The 16413-nt window shown below is 39.3% G+C and overlaps 1 protein-coding gene across 2 annotated transcripts in view; it reads left to right on the top strand.

The window, feature by feature from the left end:
* Window positions 1–16413, top strand: part of ankib1 (ankyrin repeat and IBR domain containing 1) — a 34272-nt gene that overhangs the window by 8230 nt on the left and 9629 nt on the right. For both annotated transcript variants that reach the window (XM_022753255.1, XM_022753256.1), the window contains exons 6-15: window positions 2051–2259; window positions 6352–6440; window positions 6568–6712; window positions 7574–7740; window positions 9176–9264; window positions 10117–10247; window positions 13487–13621; window positions 14340–14426; window positions 14806–14872; window positions 15848–15993. In XM_022753255.1, coding sequence (XP_022608976.1) covers window positions 2051–2259; window positions 6352–6440; window positions 6568–6712; window positions 7574–7740; window positions 9176–9264; window positions 10117–10247; window positions 13487–13621; window positions 14340–14426; window positions 14806–14872; window positions 15848–15993 — 1265 coding nt within the window. The remainder of the gene's footprint in view (window positions 1–2050; window positions 2260–6351; window positions 6441–6567; window positions 6713–7573; window positions 7741–9175; window positions 9265–10116; window positions 10248–13486; window positions 13622–14339; window positions 14427–14805; window positions 14873–15847; window positions 15994–16413) is intronic.

Below are 16413 nucleotides of genomic sequence, written 5' to 3'. Positions count from 1 at the left end.
GCTATTTTGCCCATATTGTTGTCACTAATATAAGTTCGTGGAGTTGTATCCTCCACATTTGTACCTATTTTTTGCTCTCATTCTATTCTTACTAAAACAATAGTGTGCAGAGGAAAGTTGCTCTCTTGAGCTCCGTCATTGCAAAAAGTATATATTACTTGTTGGTGTATATTTCTAAATATAAGCTGGCAGCTTAATTTCTATCCACAATCAAGAAATGGCATCCTGACATTGAGGTTGTCAAGTCATAAAAAATGTTAGCATCTAAACTGTGTGTTTTCCGTGTAGATTTAATGCCATAAGGAGAATGATATTAGAGTCTAGAGTGACTTGGTATCAAATTTTAGTTTCCTTATTCAATCTATTGGTGTGATGTAATGGTAGCTATGGATTAAAAGCCAAGTTACATGCAGACACAGTTCACGTTGTTCTTCTTGTAACGTAGGCTTGGCCAAATGCTGAGAAAGTGTATCACAGTTTTGATTTGATTTGCAGCCTTAAGCCACCAATTCACAAACTACTGTGGCTAACATAATATGTGTGAAGAACTTTAATTGTTCAGAAAGTTTTGTTATTTGATTTTAAACCTTTGAAAACCTTCACCTTAATTTAAATGTGTCAGTAGAGTAAACCTCAAACAAATGTGTCACAGTTTTGCCTTATTTTCAGTCTTTAAATACCCTATTCTGTAATTCATTGGGCCGAGTGGCTGGTTGTAGAGCTGTGTGTGCTACATATTAGACATACTTTTGGGAGCTTAGAGGGGAGAAAGTGACCCCAGAATGGTGCTATATTTATTCACCTCTCTCATGGGAATGCTGTCTGTGTGTTTAATAGGGATGGAACATTTTAGGATTTTTGTTAATCTCTAGGAGAAGGGCTTTTTGACTTATGTATCATTAATTTCTTGTAAAAACCTTAACAAATTTCCACACTCCTTACTTTTATATTTCCATATTAGACATTTTCAGCTTTCTTATCACAATGGTGAAGCTGCAAGCTTGTCAATCTTTCTGTACTTCTGACAATTTGTATTTCTCAGCTAATTTTTGATATTTAAGACTTTTAATTTCAGACCCCTTTTAAGGGCCAAAGGCATGAAGATAGGGTCATACTCATTGATGAGTTTTAATTGAATGGGGCTGTGGGAAATTGTTGCAATATTCATTATCTAAACGAGGCCATTTAGAGTCGGAGGCATTTGATTGGTGGTGAAACGTGTCTTGAGGCTGATAATGGCCTAATTGCACAGTTGACCGGGTCATGTTCCTTATTTTAGGAAGGGACTTTTTTGTCAGAGTATTTGCGCTCCGGCAAAGTCCACAAGTCATTCAATATTTATACTGAAAAGCTCTCAAAGCTGTTCCTGTGCTAATGTGAAATCGAACAGCTATTCTAAAACAGAAAACCAGATGGCAGCAGGTCTATGTTCTTGGTTGTTTGTAAGGCTTAGGTGGTAGTGTTGCCACTGGAGTGGGATTTGTGTGGGCTTTGGTTGGTTCGACATTGTGCTTACCAAAGCTTACACTCTTAAATATAAGACAGGATGGACTGAAACAAACTTTTTATGTGAATTAATTTTGTGGGGATAAAATGAGAGTTTAGCTGAGAACAAGGAGACTTGTTGAATGGAAATTCTGCCATATGTTGTCTTTTATGTTTATCCACATGTGCTACTTTTAGAAGCTTTGTGTAACTGTTTGTGTATCACATGGGTGAAAAAAGTTATGGTAAAATAAGTTGTTGTTGAGAGTTTTTGCTGTTTTAAAAGACCAACTCAACTGGCCATTCTAACTTAATGCTCAACTTTTTTTAAATAAGCGCTGGCCTTTACTACAATGTTCACTTCCCTTACAGTAATAGTCACCTATTTACCCTCTCTCAGCTTATTTATTTTGTGGACTGTAGTTCTCCTTACCTCATTGTCTTATGCTCATAACAAAACTAATAGGGTTCTCTTTTACGTTTATGCTTCTGTGTGTTAACATTTCTTTCTCTTCACTTATGTTTTTTTCTGTTTTTCTCTTTCTGTTCACTACTTTTGCAACAGACTGGGACAGAGAGAAGCTCTTAGAGGCCTGGATGATGAATGCGGAGGAATGCTGCCAACGCTCAGGGGTACAGATGCCCAACCCGCCTCCAAGTGGCTGCAATGCCTGGGACACCTTGCCCTCACCCCGGACGCCACGCACCACCCGCTCCTCCGTCACCTCCCCAGACCAAATCAGCCTAATGCCTGCTGATGATGACTCTTCTCTGGTGAGCGATGTCGTCAGATTCCCTGTTACCACTGTTTGCCAAATTAATTCAATAAGAGGGCAGGAGAGAAACTGAAATGGGTACTTTTTTTACCAGTCAAATCAGTCTTGAGCCGCATAAGTCAGACAATCCTGCAAATGAAAAAGAAGGGTGTAGTTCCTCCATAGGGAACTAGCTTCCAAGGTTTCAACACTTCTATAGAGGAAATGATTCATAACACTTTACTCATTTATCAAAATAGATGGAGCGTCCTCTGTCCGCCACCTGTGCCTGACATCAGGCAGGATCCTGTCCTCTGTTTGTCGAAGCAGAACATTTTTCCTGAGTCTTCTTGAGACTCCCACCACAGTCAACCTTCAGTCTAGACCCAGGCATTGATCAGCAGAACTGTTAACTCTCAGTTCACCTCACAGCTTAAACACAGAGTCACATAGGTATCAACAAATTAATACATTGATTACTCAATCAAAAACATTCACGATGGTTCACAGTGCACTAGATTCAAGTTTGACTAAGAAGAGTTGTTACACAAAAAAATTGTTTTTTTCCAGAAATTTTAGGTTAAAAGGTTTAAGAAAACTTTAAATGACAGTAGCAGATGTGGTATTGAGAACATGATTTTAGTGAAGTCTGTCGTGTAACTGTACTCATCAGCAAAGAGCTATCAGATTAAATTAAACTACAGAACAAGCAGCCTCAGGGAGCAGCATGTTTTCCTGGCCAAGAAGCTGCTACAGCAGCAAAGGATAAAGTTAGCATGGAACTGCACTAAAAGTAACTGGCAGTGTACCCATAAAAACTGTACTCCAATGTTTATTTAAATTGAGTCCCTACGGTGCCACAGATTTCCTGAAGTGTTTCTGCTGAATTCTTTAAATTTTCACCACCACACCTGTCTTTCTGCATAATGTTGCATTATTTCCCAGCCTTGTATTGCTAGAAATCATTAGTATTCATCTCACTGATCTCCCCCACGAACATAAACACAAGCAAGCCTTCCTCTACTCCTAGGAAAGTCGGTGGATTGTTAATTATGGTGTGGCAAATTCTGAAAAGAGTATTAAAATACTTCCTAGAAATGTTATTAGTGTATGTCCACTGCCCAGTGGGGCAGACAGACAGTAGAAAGGACATTATATTGCAACCTCCTGCTTCAAACATGAAAGAATTGGTAATCAAATGAATTATTGGTACATAGGGAGATACTGACATGGCTAAGGTATCTGTTTGCAAGGCTGCAGTGGAAGTGATGCTGTGGCTGTCTGCTATTTGTTTTCACTCTACAGTGAACATGAACAGCTATCAAATGTGATCTGCAATGTTAAATTTTAGCACCTTGTAATTTTAAAAAGACTAAACAAATATTTAGTTAGATTTCAACAACCGCAGCTCCCATGAGTCATAGAAATGTAAGTGTGACATCTCTACATCATGTAAGCTGTAGTTTCCACTGCTGTTTGTAAATCTGCATGTCTGCAAGGTCATCATAGAACCTTATCGCCCCCAGCTGTGAGAGGGTTGGCACACCCCCTGTTTAATTGCCGTACCCTTATCCTGACCTTGTCTGGGATTTCCCTATCATTATCAAACATGCAGGAGATTTTCTCAGCAGTCCTCTTTGTGAGGAGTTGTCAAGATGACAATTACGCCAGGTAATTTGAGCCAAAGGCACCTGGCCTTTAGCTAATTTTATGCTGTTGGCAATTTGTCTTGTTTGACCACTCACTATGTAGGACTGTGAATAAAGGTATCAAGTGTCTTGGATAACAATCAGTGTCCCAGAGGAGGTCAGCAGCATAGACGGGCAAAGTCAGCTGTCCTGTCATCTAATTAGTGCTTAGCCTAAAGATAAAATCGTGCACATTTAGATTTCATTGTGGAAAACTGTATTATGAGCTTTTTTTAACATGCTAAAGGTCAACAAAAAAATACTATTCACGCTTGTTGTGACTCAGCGACTCTGTACACAGCTGAGTGTTTGCAATGAATACTGTGGCTTGTATTGTAATTATATACTCACCAAGCATTTTATTTGGAATACCTGTACACCTGCTTATTCATGCAATTATCCAATCAGCCAATCATGTGGCAGCAGTACAATGCATTAAATCGTGCTGGTACAGTTCAGTTAATGTTCACATCAAATGTCGGAATAAGGACAGAAAATGTGATCTCAGTGACTTTGACTCTGATTGTTGGTGTCTAGTATTTCTGAAGCTGCTGATCTCCTGTGACAGAAAAGTCTTGTTGATAGAGGTCAGAGGAGAATGGCCAGACTGATTCCAGCTAACTGAAAGGCTATAGTAACTCAAATAACCACTCTCTACAACTGTGGTGAGCAGAAAAGCATCTCAACATGTCGAACCTTGAGAGGGATGGGCTATAACAGTATCGGACCACGTCAGGTTTCACTCTGGTCAGCCAAGAACAGAAATCTGAGGCTGCAGTCGGCACAGGCTCACCAAATCTGGATAGATGAAGACTGGAAAAATGTAGTCTGGATTAATCTGGATTTATTCTGAGGCATGCAGATGGTAGGGTCAGAATTTGGTGCCAACAGCATGAATCCATTGACTCAATCTGCCTTGTTTCAACAATCCAGGCTGCTGGTGGTTGTGGTGTAATGGTGTGGGTAATGTTTTCTTGGCGAACTTTTGGCCCCTCAATCAATCAGGGTTTGAACGCCACAGCCTGTCTGTTTATTGTTGGTGACCGTGTGCATCCCTTTATGGCCACAATTTACCATCTTCTAATAGCTACTTTCAGCATGATAATGCACCATGTCTCAAACTGGTTTCATGACCATGACAATGAACTTCATTGGTCGCCCCAGTCATCAGATCTGAATCCAGTTTAACACCTTTGAGATGTGGTGGAACGGGAGATTCATAGCATGAATGTGCAGCTGACAAATCTACAGAAATGATGTGATGCTGTCATGACAACATGGACCAGAATCTCAAAGGACTGTTTCCAGCATCTTGTGGAATGCAGGCCAAGCAAAGAAAGGCTCTATACAGTATAACTATGGTGTTGCTAAGTGCTCAGTAAGCATAAAAGTGACATTTCCTTGGACGTTATATGTACTTTAGAATTTATATATGACATTGACATTTGACATTGTTGATCAGGGTCTTTTAAGCTTTTGAAATGACATTGCTGCCTGTGCGGAAAATCAGACGTGTCAGAGGGTGTCAGAAGACGTAATCCTTTTGGATGATGATTTATCCTTAAGTGGACGTTTCAATCCAGTGTTACAGTGTGTGAACTAGACTGTTGATAGCTGAAGTTGACGGACTTGATTTATCAGTTACTTTATGAGAAATTATAGGTTGCATTTGTCTGACAGGATCTTTTGTTGTGGCTCTGAGTAGGCGTGCATTGAAGTGCACTGTGCCAATCGACCGGGTCTACTTAAGGGCCTGTTTAAAGGTTACAGTTGATTATATCACATTTTGCTCTTTCACAAATCAATACTTACATTGTTGAAGTACACTATGTCCTTTATGTCTTTTGTGAGGGTCAGTCTTTCACTGTAACAAGGCCTGTGTGTGTGAGTGAGTGTGTTTGTCCCTAATTGTATCTGTGTGTGTTTCAAGTTTGTGGGTGTGAGAAAATACATCTGATGACAGAACAGTAATCAATAAGCCACATGCTAAGGAGAGGTCATCATTCTGGCCTTGGCTAGCCTTTGTCACAACATTTTTTCATACATCAAGGACTGCCATTGTGTGTAGTTATGCACATTGACATATCTTATTATGGCATAATATTCTCTGCTTAGTAAAACAATTTGATATTAAAATTAGGCAACCCATCAGCACATTTTGAGAAGATTGCCCAGTCGACTTATTCTCAAGAATTTTAGGCAAAAACCTGTGAGGGATTTTCTCAAAGGCTGCTTGGGTTTTCATTCAGTGTGACATAAAATAATGCATGGATTGTAATGGAGGGCCTTTTGAAATTGCCACTACTTACTCAGTTTACTCAGAAGATTCGTTTTTATGGCAGGCTTTATTTATCTAGATGGACTTGAAACAATTTGTATCGTGGCCTTAAAACAGATTGCATCTCTTTTCTTTTGTCTTACAGTGTGGTATCTGCATGTCTTCCATCTCCATTTTTGAGGAACCTGTTGACATGTCCTGTGGCCACGAGTTCTGCAGAGCATGCTGGGAAGGGTATGCTGTATTTTGGCTTGTACTGCAGATTCTGTAGATTAACTTGGGATGTCCTTAATTTCCTTCCACTGATCTGTGCTTTTCTGTTAAGTTAATGGCTGCCTGCAATGCATGTATGCTTCCTCAGGTTTCTAAATCTGAAGATCCAAGAGGGTGAGGCCCATAACATCTTCTGCCCGGCCTTTGACTGCTACCAGCTTGTGCCTGTGGAAGTCATAGAGAGTGTAGTGTCTAGAGAGATGGACAGGCGCTACCTGCAGTTTGACATCAAGGTAAACTAAATGAAAAACACAGATGTGTACACACTAAACACCTTTCTTTTAACTATGAGCCTTCTACACAGAATATTGAAATTGTAGATGAATGAATGAATGAATATTTGGAAGGGCACAAAGGGGCAAAGACTGATGAAAGAGAGATGGACATGAAAGGTAAGCCATGAAGTTCAGTTGAACTCAATAAATTAGAAATCAATTCTTTACTTGGAAACAGGATTTTTTTATGTGAGCAAACTGCCTGATTTCTTACTTTGACAGGACACACAGCAAGGTACAGATCAGTGTGAACTTCAGTAACACAAAACATGTCACCCAATGCTTCTCCAGTGTACCATGCTTCATTCACCATAATGTTATTGTCTATCTCGCCTTCAACAGATTGTTAGATGTAACTATCAACCAATGACTGTCATAGAAACATTAACATTTTCTCATTTAGGTTGCACAGGCACAGTCATCATATTTGGGCGATTATTTTCCTTGTTGGGTAAAGAATTACTCAAGAAATTGAGCAGCACTTAAGAAACGTTATAGAAAAGGAAAACGTGCACAGTGTAGGGGATTATTGGAGCGTAAATCAACATGTTTTTATCAGCTTAATTTGTTATGTTTCAGATTCTTAAGCCACTTGTGTGTGCACCATCTCAAACCTGTAAAAAATAAATTCACACCAAGTGGAAAAATCATTGATCTTTTAAGGCAGAAACCTTCAAACTTGTAACTGACATGTTGTGGTAGAGTTGTAATGTAAACTGTAATACAGTCACCGTCACTAAAATACCTATACTTCAACAATAGATTGTTGAATTGCCAATTCATTTTTGAAGTTTTAAATCTTTGCTTCTTCTGTTACAGGCATTTGTGGAGAACAATCCAGCAATCCGCTGGTGTCCTGTGGCAGGATGTGAAAGGGCTGTGCGACTAAACACTCAGGGTCCTGGGACCTCCACCTCAGACCCTCTTAGCTTTCCCCTCCTTCAGGCCCCTGCAGTAGATTGTGGCAAAGGCCACCTCTTCTGCTGGTCAGTACTCAGTACCATACCTTTATATTTGAAACGTAAACATTTCTGGAATTGTGTGTATTATTTTTTAATTGTGGACTTCAACTTTCAGTATTCTAATATAATAGTAATAATAGAGATTACTGAGAACAAAACTTTTGAAAGCCAAGAATGTTGATGTTTTAACAGTTTGAGTAGGAGTCAAAAAGGCTCTTTATTACGATAGAAAATAACTAGAAACATCAGAAGTGTCTGTCTGTCTTGATGTTTATGTGTAAACAGATGCATCTGCATGTTTTGCCATTACACATACTACCCCAAAATTACAAAGTGGAAACATGTTAACATTTTTTTTTTCATTTTAAAATCAAGTTCTCCAGTGTTCTATCACTGTGAAACAGAAAAAGTTTGAAATCACTCACATGTCTGAGAGTTGAGTATCAAGTCAAACCCAGTATCTAGGAAGGAATGGAGCCAACCAAGAATTCAGTGGCCTCTGCAACAGAGAGCTCTGATGCTCTGTTGGTAACAGCACTCCACCGATATTTCTAAATGATAGAGTGGCTAGATAGAAGCCGTTCTGAGTAAAAGCCATATGACAGCCTGCCTGGGGTTTGCCAAACAGCAGTTTAAGAAATCTGAGAGTATCATCGGATAGGACAGAAAATGGACTGTTCAGAACAGAACAGGTCAGAACAACAAGCACTTTGGTAAAAAGCATCTACTACTCATTATCTGGCCGTTACTAGTTTTTATGCCAAGCTAGGCTAACCTCCTTCCACCAATCTTCATACTTAACTAAGAGACACAGACACGGATTCATATTGATATTATCTATATTTACTAAAATGTTTAAGATGTGAGGAAGTATGTATGTATAATTTTTCACAACAAAGCTACTCAATATGCTCATATGTGTGGTGTGAACATGCATGGTCTTTGCTCTTGAACGCCAAATTCCAGCATCTATGCTGTTTGTATGTGTTTGTTCACATGGGTATCGATTCATTTTTTGTGTACACACATTTGTAACTACACATTTTATCTTTCTGCGTATGCTAGCTTAGTAGCATGCTCAAGGGCGGAAGAGCCCAGATACTGTGTAGTTCTCCACCTTCTGTCCTTTGTATTCATACTCCCAGAGCCCTGCAGAATGCCCTCACAGCTACACCAACGTCATATCTTGACTCAATCCCCTCTGTCAGGTTCACTCAAGAGTCCAGTTGACATGACATTTAGTAATGGAACTGGATGTAACACAGGTCCAACTTCTATAGTTCCCCTGGCATGAGGAAGGCAGAAATCGTCAATTGATGATGGTTTGACAGTTTTGACAGCACTGTGCAATTGGTGTGTTCATAATTTATCATGATTTCATGTATAGGCAAGAGCCAGATGTTTGCATCAAATAGTTAATTTCAACTCCAATCTTCATCTTTGTTTATGTGTATTCCAGGGAGTGTCAAGGTGAGGCCCATGAGCCCTGTGACTGTGAGACCTGGAAGTTGTGGCTACATAAAGTCACTGAGATGAGGCCTAAGGAATGTGAGTATTGACAGGAATTGACTTAGTTTAGTTTTTGGGTGTTTTCAGACATATTAATACACCTAAATTTACAAAACGTACAGTGTTCTGTCTTAAACCTGTAAGTTCATGCTGTTTTTACAGATGTAATTTAAAATGGCTTTAAGGAATAATTGCAGAATATTTACATTTTTATTTTTATCTATTCCTACATCACCTAACTCGTTATACCAGTAGAATTATATTTACCTGGTGGTAAATTGTAAAAACAGTTTAGTTTATTAGCCATTGCCCTTACTTGCCTGGAATTTCTTGGTTCACAGTCAAGTGATTGATTTGGAGTTAAATTGTCTGGAACTCAACCATAGTAATTACAAACAGTTTAGCACTAAGACAATTAAAATCCACCATGCTGATGATAAATTATTAATTAAAATGAACAACCCACTCGTTGAAAGTATGGAATGTTAAGAACCAGTAATTGGATTGTGGGCAATCTAATAGATGATTTAAGATGGCCCAAGCTGCTCAACCAAGCCACTTCATTGACGAGACAGTTGAAAGATAAAAGCAATTCTTTTGCTGTGGAACTATCTTCCCCTTCGATTTCCCCAGATTCTGTTTTATCTTGGCATTTCAAACGGCACATCAGAGGTGCTTTGATAATAGCCAATTATTCTGTCTGTGTGTGTGGGTGGGGGCATGAGCATCTTGGGAGATGTTAGCAAAATATTAAAGGAATACACATTAGTCAGGCAGGACAGTTTCCCACTCAGTGCAGTGGACTGTTTAGACTCTGTGGTAATAGCCATTCTCACTCTGTCTCATTATGCCTTTATTTGTTCTGTTTACCTCCCCCTCCTCCTCTTGAAGTGGCTGGTGTGAGCGAAGCTTATGAGGATGCAGCTAACTGCTTATGGTTGCTCAGTAACTCCAAACCCTGTGCCAATTGCAAGTCCCCGATACAGAAAAATGAGGGCTGCAACCACATGCAGTGTGCAAAGGTAAGTTGTGCAGTATATGATCAGGTGACTATCTCAGGTGCTATCCTGGCTACTGTGTTTTCAATTCATAATGAGTAGATGGTTTATTAATTGGGAAAACTACCTGAATGAAGAATTCACAAGTGTTACATGTGTGTTTGACTGTTTACATTTAAACTAATAAAATAAGCAAAAGAATCAAAGTCTGAGACAGAAAACATTGCAAAGTCGCAGAATTACAGACACATTTCAGTCTTTGGTCTTGCTGATTGGTTTGTAATTTACTTAGAGCTCAGCATGGGGATTTGATCAGCTAAATGTGCTAAATTATAATTAGAGTAAAACAGATAAGTAGCTTCAGAAAAATTGGTTGTTTTATCAAAACTGTAAAATGTAGTTTTGACATCACATTAAAATAAATCGGGTGCATTCTAGCATTTCCTGCTTTATTAAAAAGTATATTAGTAGAGAGACAGGAAAGGTAGGGGATAGAGAGGTGATGACATGCAACAAAGTGCCTGGGTCGGATTTTGGATTTCGCTACGTTAAGGACACTACCAGGTGAGCTACCGGGCACCCAGAAATTGTATTTTCATTAATATTGGACGTCTTGACCATTCTCTGTGGGTGCAGCCAGGGCTGCGTTATCAGGTGCTACTATTAAGTTACATTTGGCTACAGTTTTGTAGATGACGTTGCTCTATTTTATGTAGACATAGTGACATCAAAAAGCCAAGGTCACTAATAGGTGGACCACAGTCCGGGTCCAGACACTTTCGCATCCAGACCTGGACCTATAACCTATAAATTATTGAGAGTTATTACATTTTGACAGAGTGTTTCTGTTTTAACCAGCACAGCTTTTATAGCCTTTACATCACTGATCACGTGACTGACAGAGACACACACACACACACACACACACACACACACACACACACACACACACACACACACACACACACACACACGGGATAGTCGAGATGGTAGACCACAGTCAGAAAAATAAGTGCAGAAAGTTGGGGAGAGGGATATAAGAGGGAAAGAAGGAGAAAAGGATGTGTTAAAGCTGTTCAGTTATTCAGATTTGTTGAGATTGCTTATTATAAAATGGCTGGGACTGTTAAGATGTTAAGTTAACAAAAAAGAAAAAGGGAAACTGAAGCTACATTTTTTATTCTAGTGTTCTAAAAGTAAGCACTTTACTTTAAGATACACATTTTACAAAAACTCTGTTATATACTTGTGACTTATTAGAGTGCTTATTTTCCTTAAAATGAAAAAATAGCATTTAATTATCAGTAGAGTAGTTATTATTTATAATCCCTCCAGTCCCCCCAGTCCCAGAACATACTCACAGCACGCTCTCATGCGCAACGATAAAGAAACTGCCAGGGAGGGTAAAATCTTTATGGGGTTTTCGACGGTCCGGTGGGCCACTATTTATCCCATTGGGTCTGATGGCCAGTCCGACACTGATAAGTTAAGATACATTATTTTCTTTTAGCAGCATACAGATGACTTTCTCAGAAACTTGGTGAATAGTTGCTACCTTCAAACTTCAGAAGCCTTATGGAAACAAAAGATCTAAAGTAATGGCTAATTAGATATTTTCCTGTAGGGCAGGCTTTGTTGTGTTGTAGCACTATTTTGGATTCTTGTGATGATACGCCTTATTTAACTTTCAAATATCTCACCACACTCTTGATGAATTTGCTCTTGGTTATTCACTTTTAGGCAATTTTTCTTCGCTCATTACACAAGATTTTCCAGTGGCTGTGTTATTTTTTCATCAGTTTGTTGGATTATCATCTACACCTTGGACTCTTCTTGTATTAATGATTAAATAATTGAGTATGAAGCAATTCTTCTGTTGAATTACTGAAAGCATTATGCTATAGACATGAGCAAGTAAGATTCTCTCTTGTAGTAATGATTTTGTAATGTAATTGCAAAAGTGAAAATGTACCTGATTACATTAAAGCTGCTATCAGGCAAGTTTGCAATCATTCTAAAAGTTTACTTTTACATCTGTTAGCTTATGTCACGCTCACAAACAATCCATCAAACAGCCGGGAAGCCAGTAAGACCTGCAATCAGCAGCTTCTGTCTTACTGAGATGGACAAAGGAGAGTAACACAGAGTTGATGGAGAAAAAAAAAAGACTGAGTGAGTGGTGGAGTCAGAGCGTGCGACACTGATAATCACACAGTCATGTTGCCTGACTGTGTCTCTGTTACTACCACTGTTGCTGGAGGGCAGGCCATGAAAGGAGCCCAGTGCAGTCACATAACCAAACTCCTTCTGTCTCTGTGACAGCCCTGTCACTGTCTCCATTCTAGTTAAAGAGACTGACTAGAGATAGAGATTAGTTTGGGAGGAATGGAGCAGCTTTCGCAAGCCAAGAGGCGACAGAGGGCTCAGCCTGTTGACCTCTTATTACCTGGTAAGAAATGGCTCTACCCCTGTTGCTTGGAAACACAGGACTCTGTTGCCACTGAACATTTCTTTGTCTTTTTGCTGCCATTTCCTTCCCTCCGGTGTGGCCTCACACTTTTTTATATTAAGTCTCTCACTGTCTTTTTGTGTATCTCTGTCCTTCCATTCATGCATCCCCCCACTCTTTCATTTTGTATTGATTTTTCTGAAGTGTCATGTAAGCAGTGTTTCCAGGACAGCAGAGGTCTCAGCCTTTAGGGTTTTGTATTACGCTGGCTAACTTGTCACTCACAGAAGTACTTGTGGCATGGGGAAAGAAATCCCTTACACTCAAATAGGCTGCGGATTGGAGTGTTTTGATGTTCTAGAGTGCCCAATGGGAATTGCTGATCTCAAATTTAGAGTGCCTTCTAGTGGCAGCAGGCTAAGGGTTCACAGCTATGTTCAAATAACTGTTGTACCATTTGTAGAAGAAAAAAAAAAAAGAGAAGATTGAGATAGAGGAAAGACAAAGATGGGTAAGTAGATCTTGAGTTCCAGGTTTACTGGGTTTAGGGGCTCTCAAGAATATGCTTCACCCTTAATTATAATTCTGTTCTGATTTTGAGAGCAGTAAAAGGATAAACAGTTTTTTTTATTTAAGACTTTTAAGGTTTTTATATTCTCACAGGTCCATACTTGATAATGTTATGAGGTACACCACATCAGCTGAGTTGTGAAGTTCAGTAGCTGGACTGGAATTTGTAATTGGCAACCCAATTTTTGCTGTTAAAGCTGAGCAGAGCAGATTTAAGTCTAATATTTCCATCCTGTCCCTCTAGTGTAAGTATGACTTCTGCTGGATCTGTCTGGAGGAGTGGAAAAAGCACAGCTCATCAACAGGAGGCTACTATCGCTGCACCCGCTACGAGGTCATCCAGCAGGTGGAGGAGCAGTCAAAGGAGATGACTGATGAGGTATATAGAGAGACACACACACACACACACACACCTAATCTAGAGCTGGGCATTTTATTTTTAGATTGTCCTATTGCTGGTGTGTTTGTTTGCCAACAGCCAATTTGATTGATTGGTGGCACATTGCACTACCACAAATTAACAAAATCAAGAGGCAGAGCTGCTTCAGTTGATTAACATCACATTCATCATGCGTTTCAGCCCAGATAACTGTCCCTTTTCCAAAATGTGAGGTCACAGCGGTATATGACATGAACCCCCTGCTGTGCAAAGGTACTGACATACAGGCTTTTTTTATAATACAGTTTAGTTCTAAATGTTAAGAGTACTCGACTGATTTAGCATTATACTTCTATTACTGGACTCACAATAGACAGTCTTTTTTATTCCACACATTCTTCCTCCATATCAAAACCTGTACATTACCAGGAAAACAGTTCAGTCTATGGCTTAAATAAGTATGAAGAAAAACACAACCAACCTATGTCTAGACTCTTTACCATGGAGCCATGCACAATCAATCTGAACTGCCTTCATCAAAATTTATTCACAGTCTTCACCAGCATTCCTCTCAATCACAAGTACTGATTTCACCTGTGGAACAACTCACTTTTGTACTACTCTCAACCAGAGTACCTACCCACTCCTCTGTGAGGGGGAACAACACGCTCAGGAGTTTATTATTCACTGTGACTCATGTTTCATCATGGCTTTACAGGCAGAGAAGAAGCACAAGAGCTTTCAGGAACTCGACCGCTTTATGCACTACTACACACGCTTCAAGAACCATGAACACAGCTATCAGGTAAACAGGTCTGGCTTTGCTTTCCATTGATGTGTGCTTTGTATCCTTTTCAGCCATGCAGTTGTTGAGGTAGTGGATGTAGCAAGAGTGAACTTGTCAGCTAATGTAAAGCTGGCACATGGCCTTGTAGATGGGTGTTATAGTGTAAAATGATGAAGGTACAGTATTTCTGTTGTCTACACTTCTCTAATATTACTGCAGACTGTCCTACTTTTTTGGTGATTGGAGGTTGTTGAGGCAGCAATAATCAGACATCACAATACCTTGATTAAAAAAGTCTACAGCCCCCACTTTTTTTTTCATTGTTTGGTCAGACAGTCTTCTCAAGATGTTTTTACTTAACAATAAAACCTAACAGTTTCTGTCTTCCCCGCAATAGCTGGAGCAGCGCTTGTTAAAAACAGCCAAAGAGAAGATGGAGCAGCTCAGTCGAGCCCTGAGTGGAAGTGAGTGAGCAATCTGCCATAACAGTGTCACTCTTTATTAGACATTTAGACACATCTTAATCTAGTCCTCTGATAATGAGCTTTGGGAAGAAGGCAGGAGGGAGAAAAAAACACAAAGGTGTATTAATAATGTATTAACAACAGTGGGTATTGTTATTATTCAGCAGTTTCGTCTAAGTTACAACAAAACAAAGCTGTATATTGTGAATAAGCTTTGTCTAGAGTCCTTTAAACCATCTCTATAGGCAATTTCCACCTGTTAAGCATAGTCAAGTTTTATATTGGTAGACAACGCTCTTTTTCAGATTTCAGTAGATTGTGATCACAGTGGTGGTACTTGCACAAGTCTGGCTGACAGCTGCCGTAGAAATGGAGATGGCCATAACTCAGTGGTCATGGTTTTGGTCAGTTGAAAGTTTGCACAATTCATCCTGCGTAATAGATAACAGACTGCAAGTTTTATTCTCTAAAAGGCCATGACTGACCATTACTATTTTTTGATTCAGATTAAAAACACTTTCTTTTGTTTTTCTTTATTCACAATGTATAGATTAGTCATTACTGTCGTATGCTTTTGCGAAAAAGATCAAGGCAGAAGATCACAGAGCAGATCACAATTTGAGCATGATACTCACCTAGGATCTAAAATAAGTTGTTTTACCCTTAGGAGCCTCAGCAGGTTTGTGAACTCTCTCTTCAGAAGGAGAGAGTTCACAGTTCAACAAAGGCCAGTACAGATCCTGGCCCTCGTTTCTCATCAAGCTAGACCTAGAGATGTCATATATAACAGTTTCTACAATACGTTTCATACAATGGAGCTTTTCTTTCATAGGTTTAGTTTTGGAATTTCACATCATTTAGTTCTGATCTGCTTAGAAGTGAAGGTAATTTAGGCTGGAATGAGGGATGTATTCTATAAAAGTAAAGTAGATATTCATTTTGTTATCTAACACTCTCTTTCACTCTCTTTCCCAGGGGAAGGAGGCCCACCTGACACTACATTCATTGAAGATGCGGTCCTAGAACTACTAAAGACTCGCCGCATCCTCAAGTGCTCTTATCCTTATGGGTTCTTTCTGGAGCCCAAAAGCACAAAGAAAGAGATCTACGAGCTTATGCAGGTTTCAGTTCTACTTGTTAAGAAAAAAGACAACTGTTCAGCCAGTCTTAAATGAGCCATTAGACATGTGGGACTAAAGCTTTCAACCTCATGATCTTGACAGTCTGCCCCAGTTGTACCTGCACATCTCAGCTTTTAGTTTCAAGATCTAGTGTTATGTAATTTGTCATCACTGGCATAACAACATGACAGAAAACATACTTGCCTACCATCTTTTATGTTGTGGCCTTTTAGATACTGCAAAATTAATGCGCAAGGCTCCCATAGGTCTTAGAATTTCTTAAAGGCTTTTAAAATTAATACATTTTTAAAGTAGATAAATACTGCTTCTACAGTTATTTTTTCCTTGAAAATCCCAGTTGGGAACAGATTATTTTATAAGACCATTAGGTTATTTGAAATTGTGCATTCATACACTAAA

The sequence above is a fragment of the Seriola dumerili genome, unplaced genomic scaffold, assembly GCF_002260705.1.
Source record: "Seriola dumerili isolate Sdu_G_001 unplaced genomic scaffold, Sdu_1.0 BDQW01000191.1, whole genome shotgun sequence".
Classification (NCBI taxonomy): domain Eukaryota; kingdom Metazoa; phylum Chordata; class Actinopteri; order Carangiformes; family Carangidae; genus Seriola; species Seriola dumerili.
The sequence above is the reverse complement of the archived record's forward strand: the minus strand, read 5'-3'. Positions and strand labels throughout refer to the sequence as shown.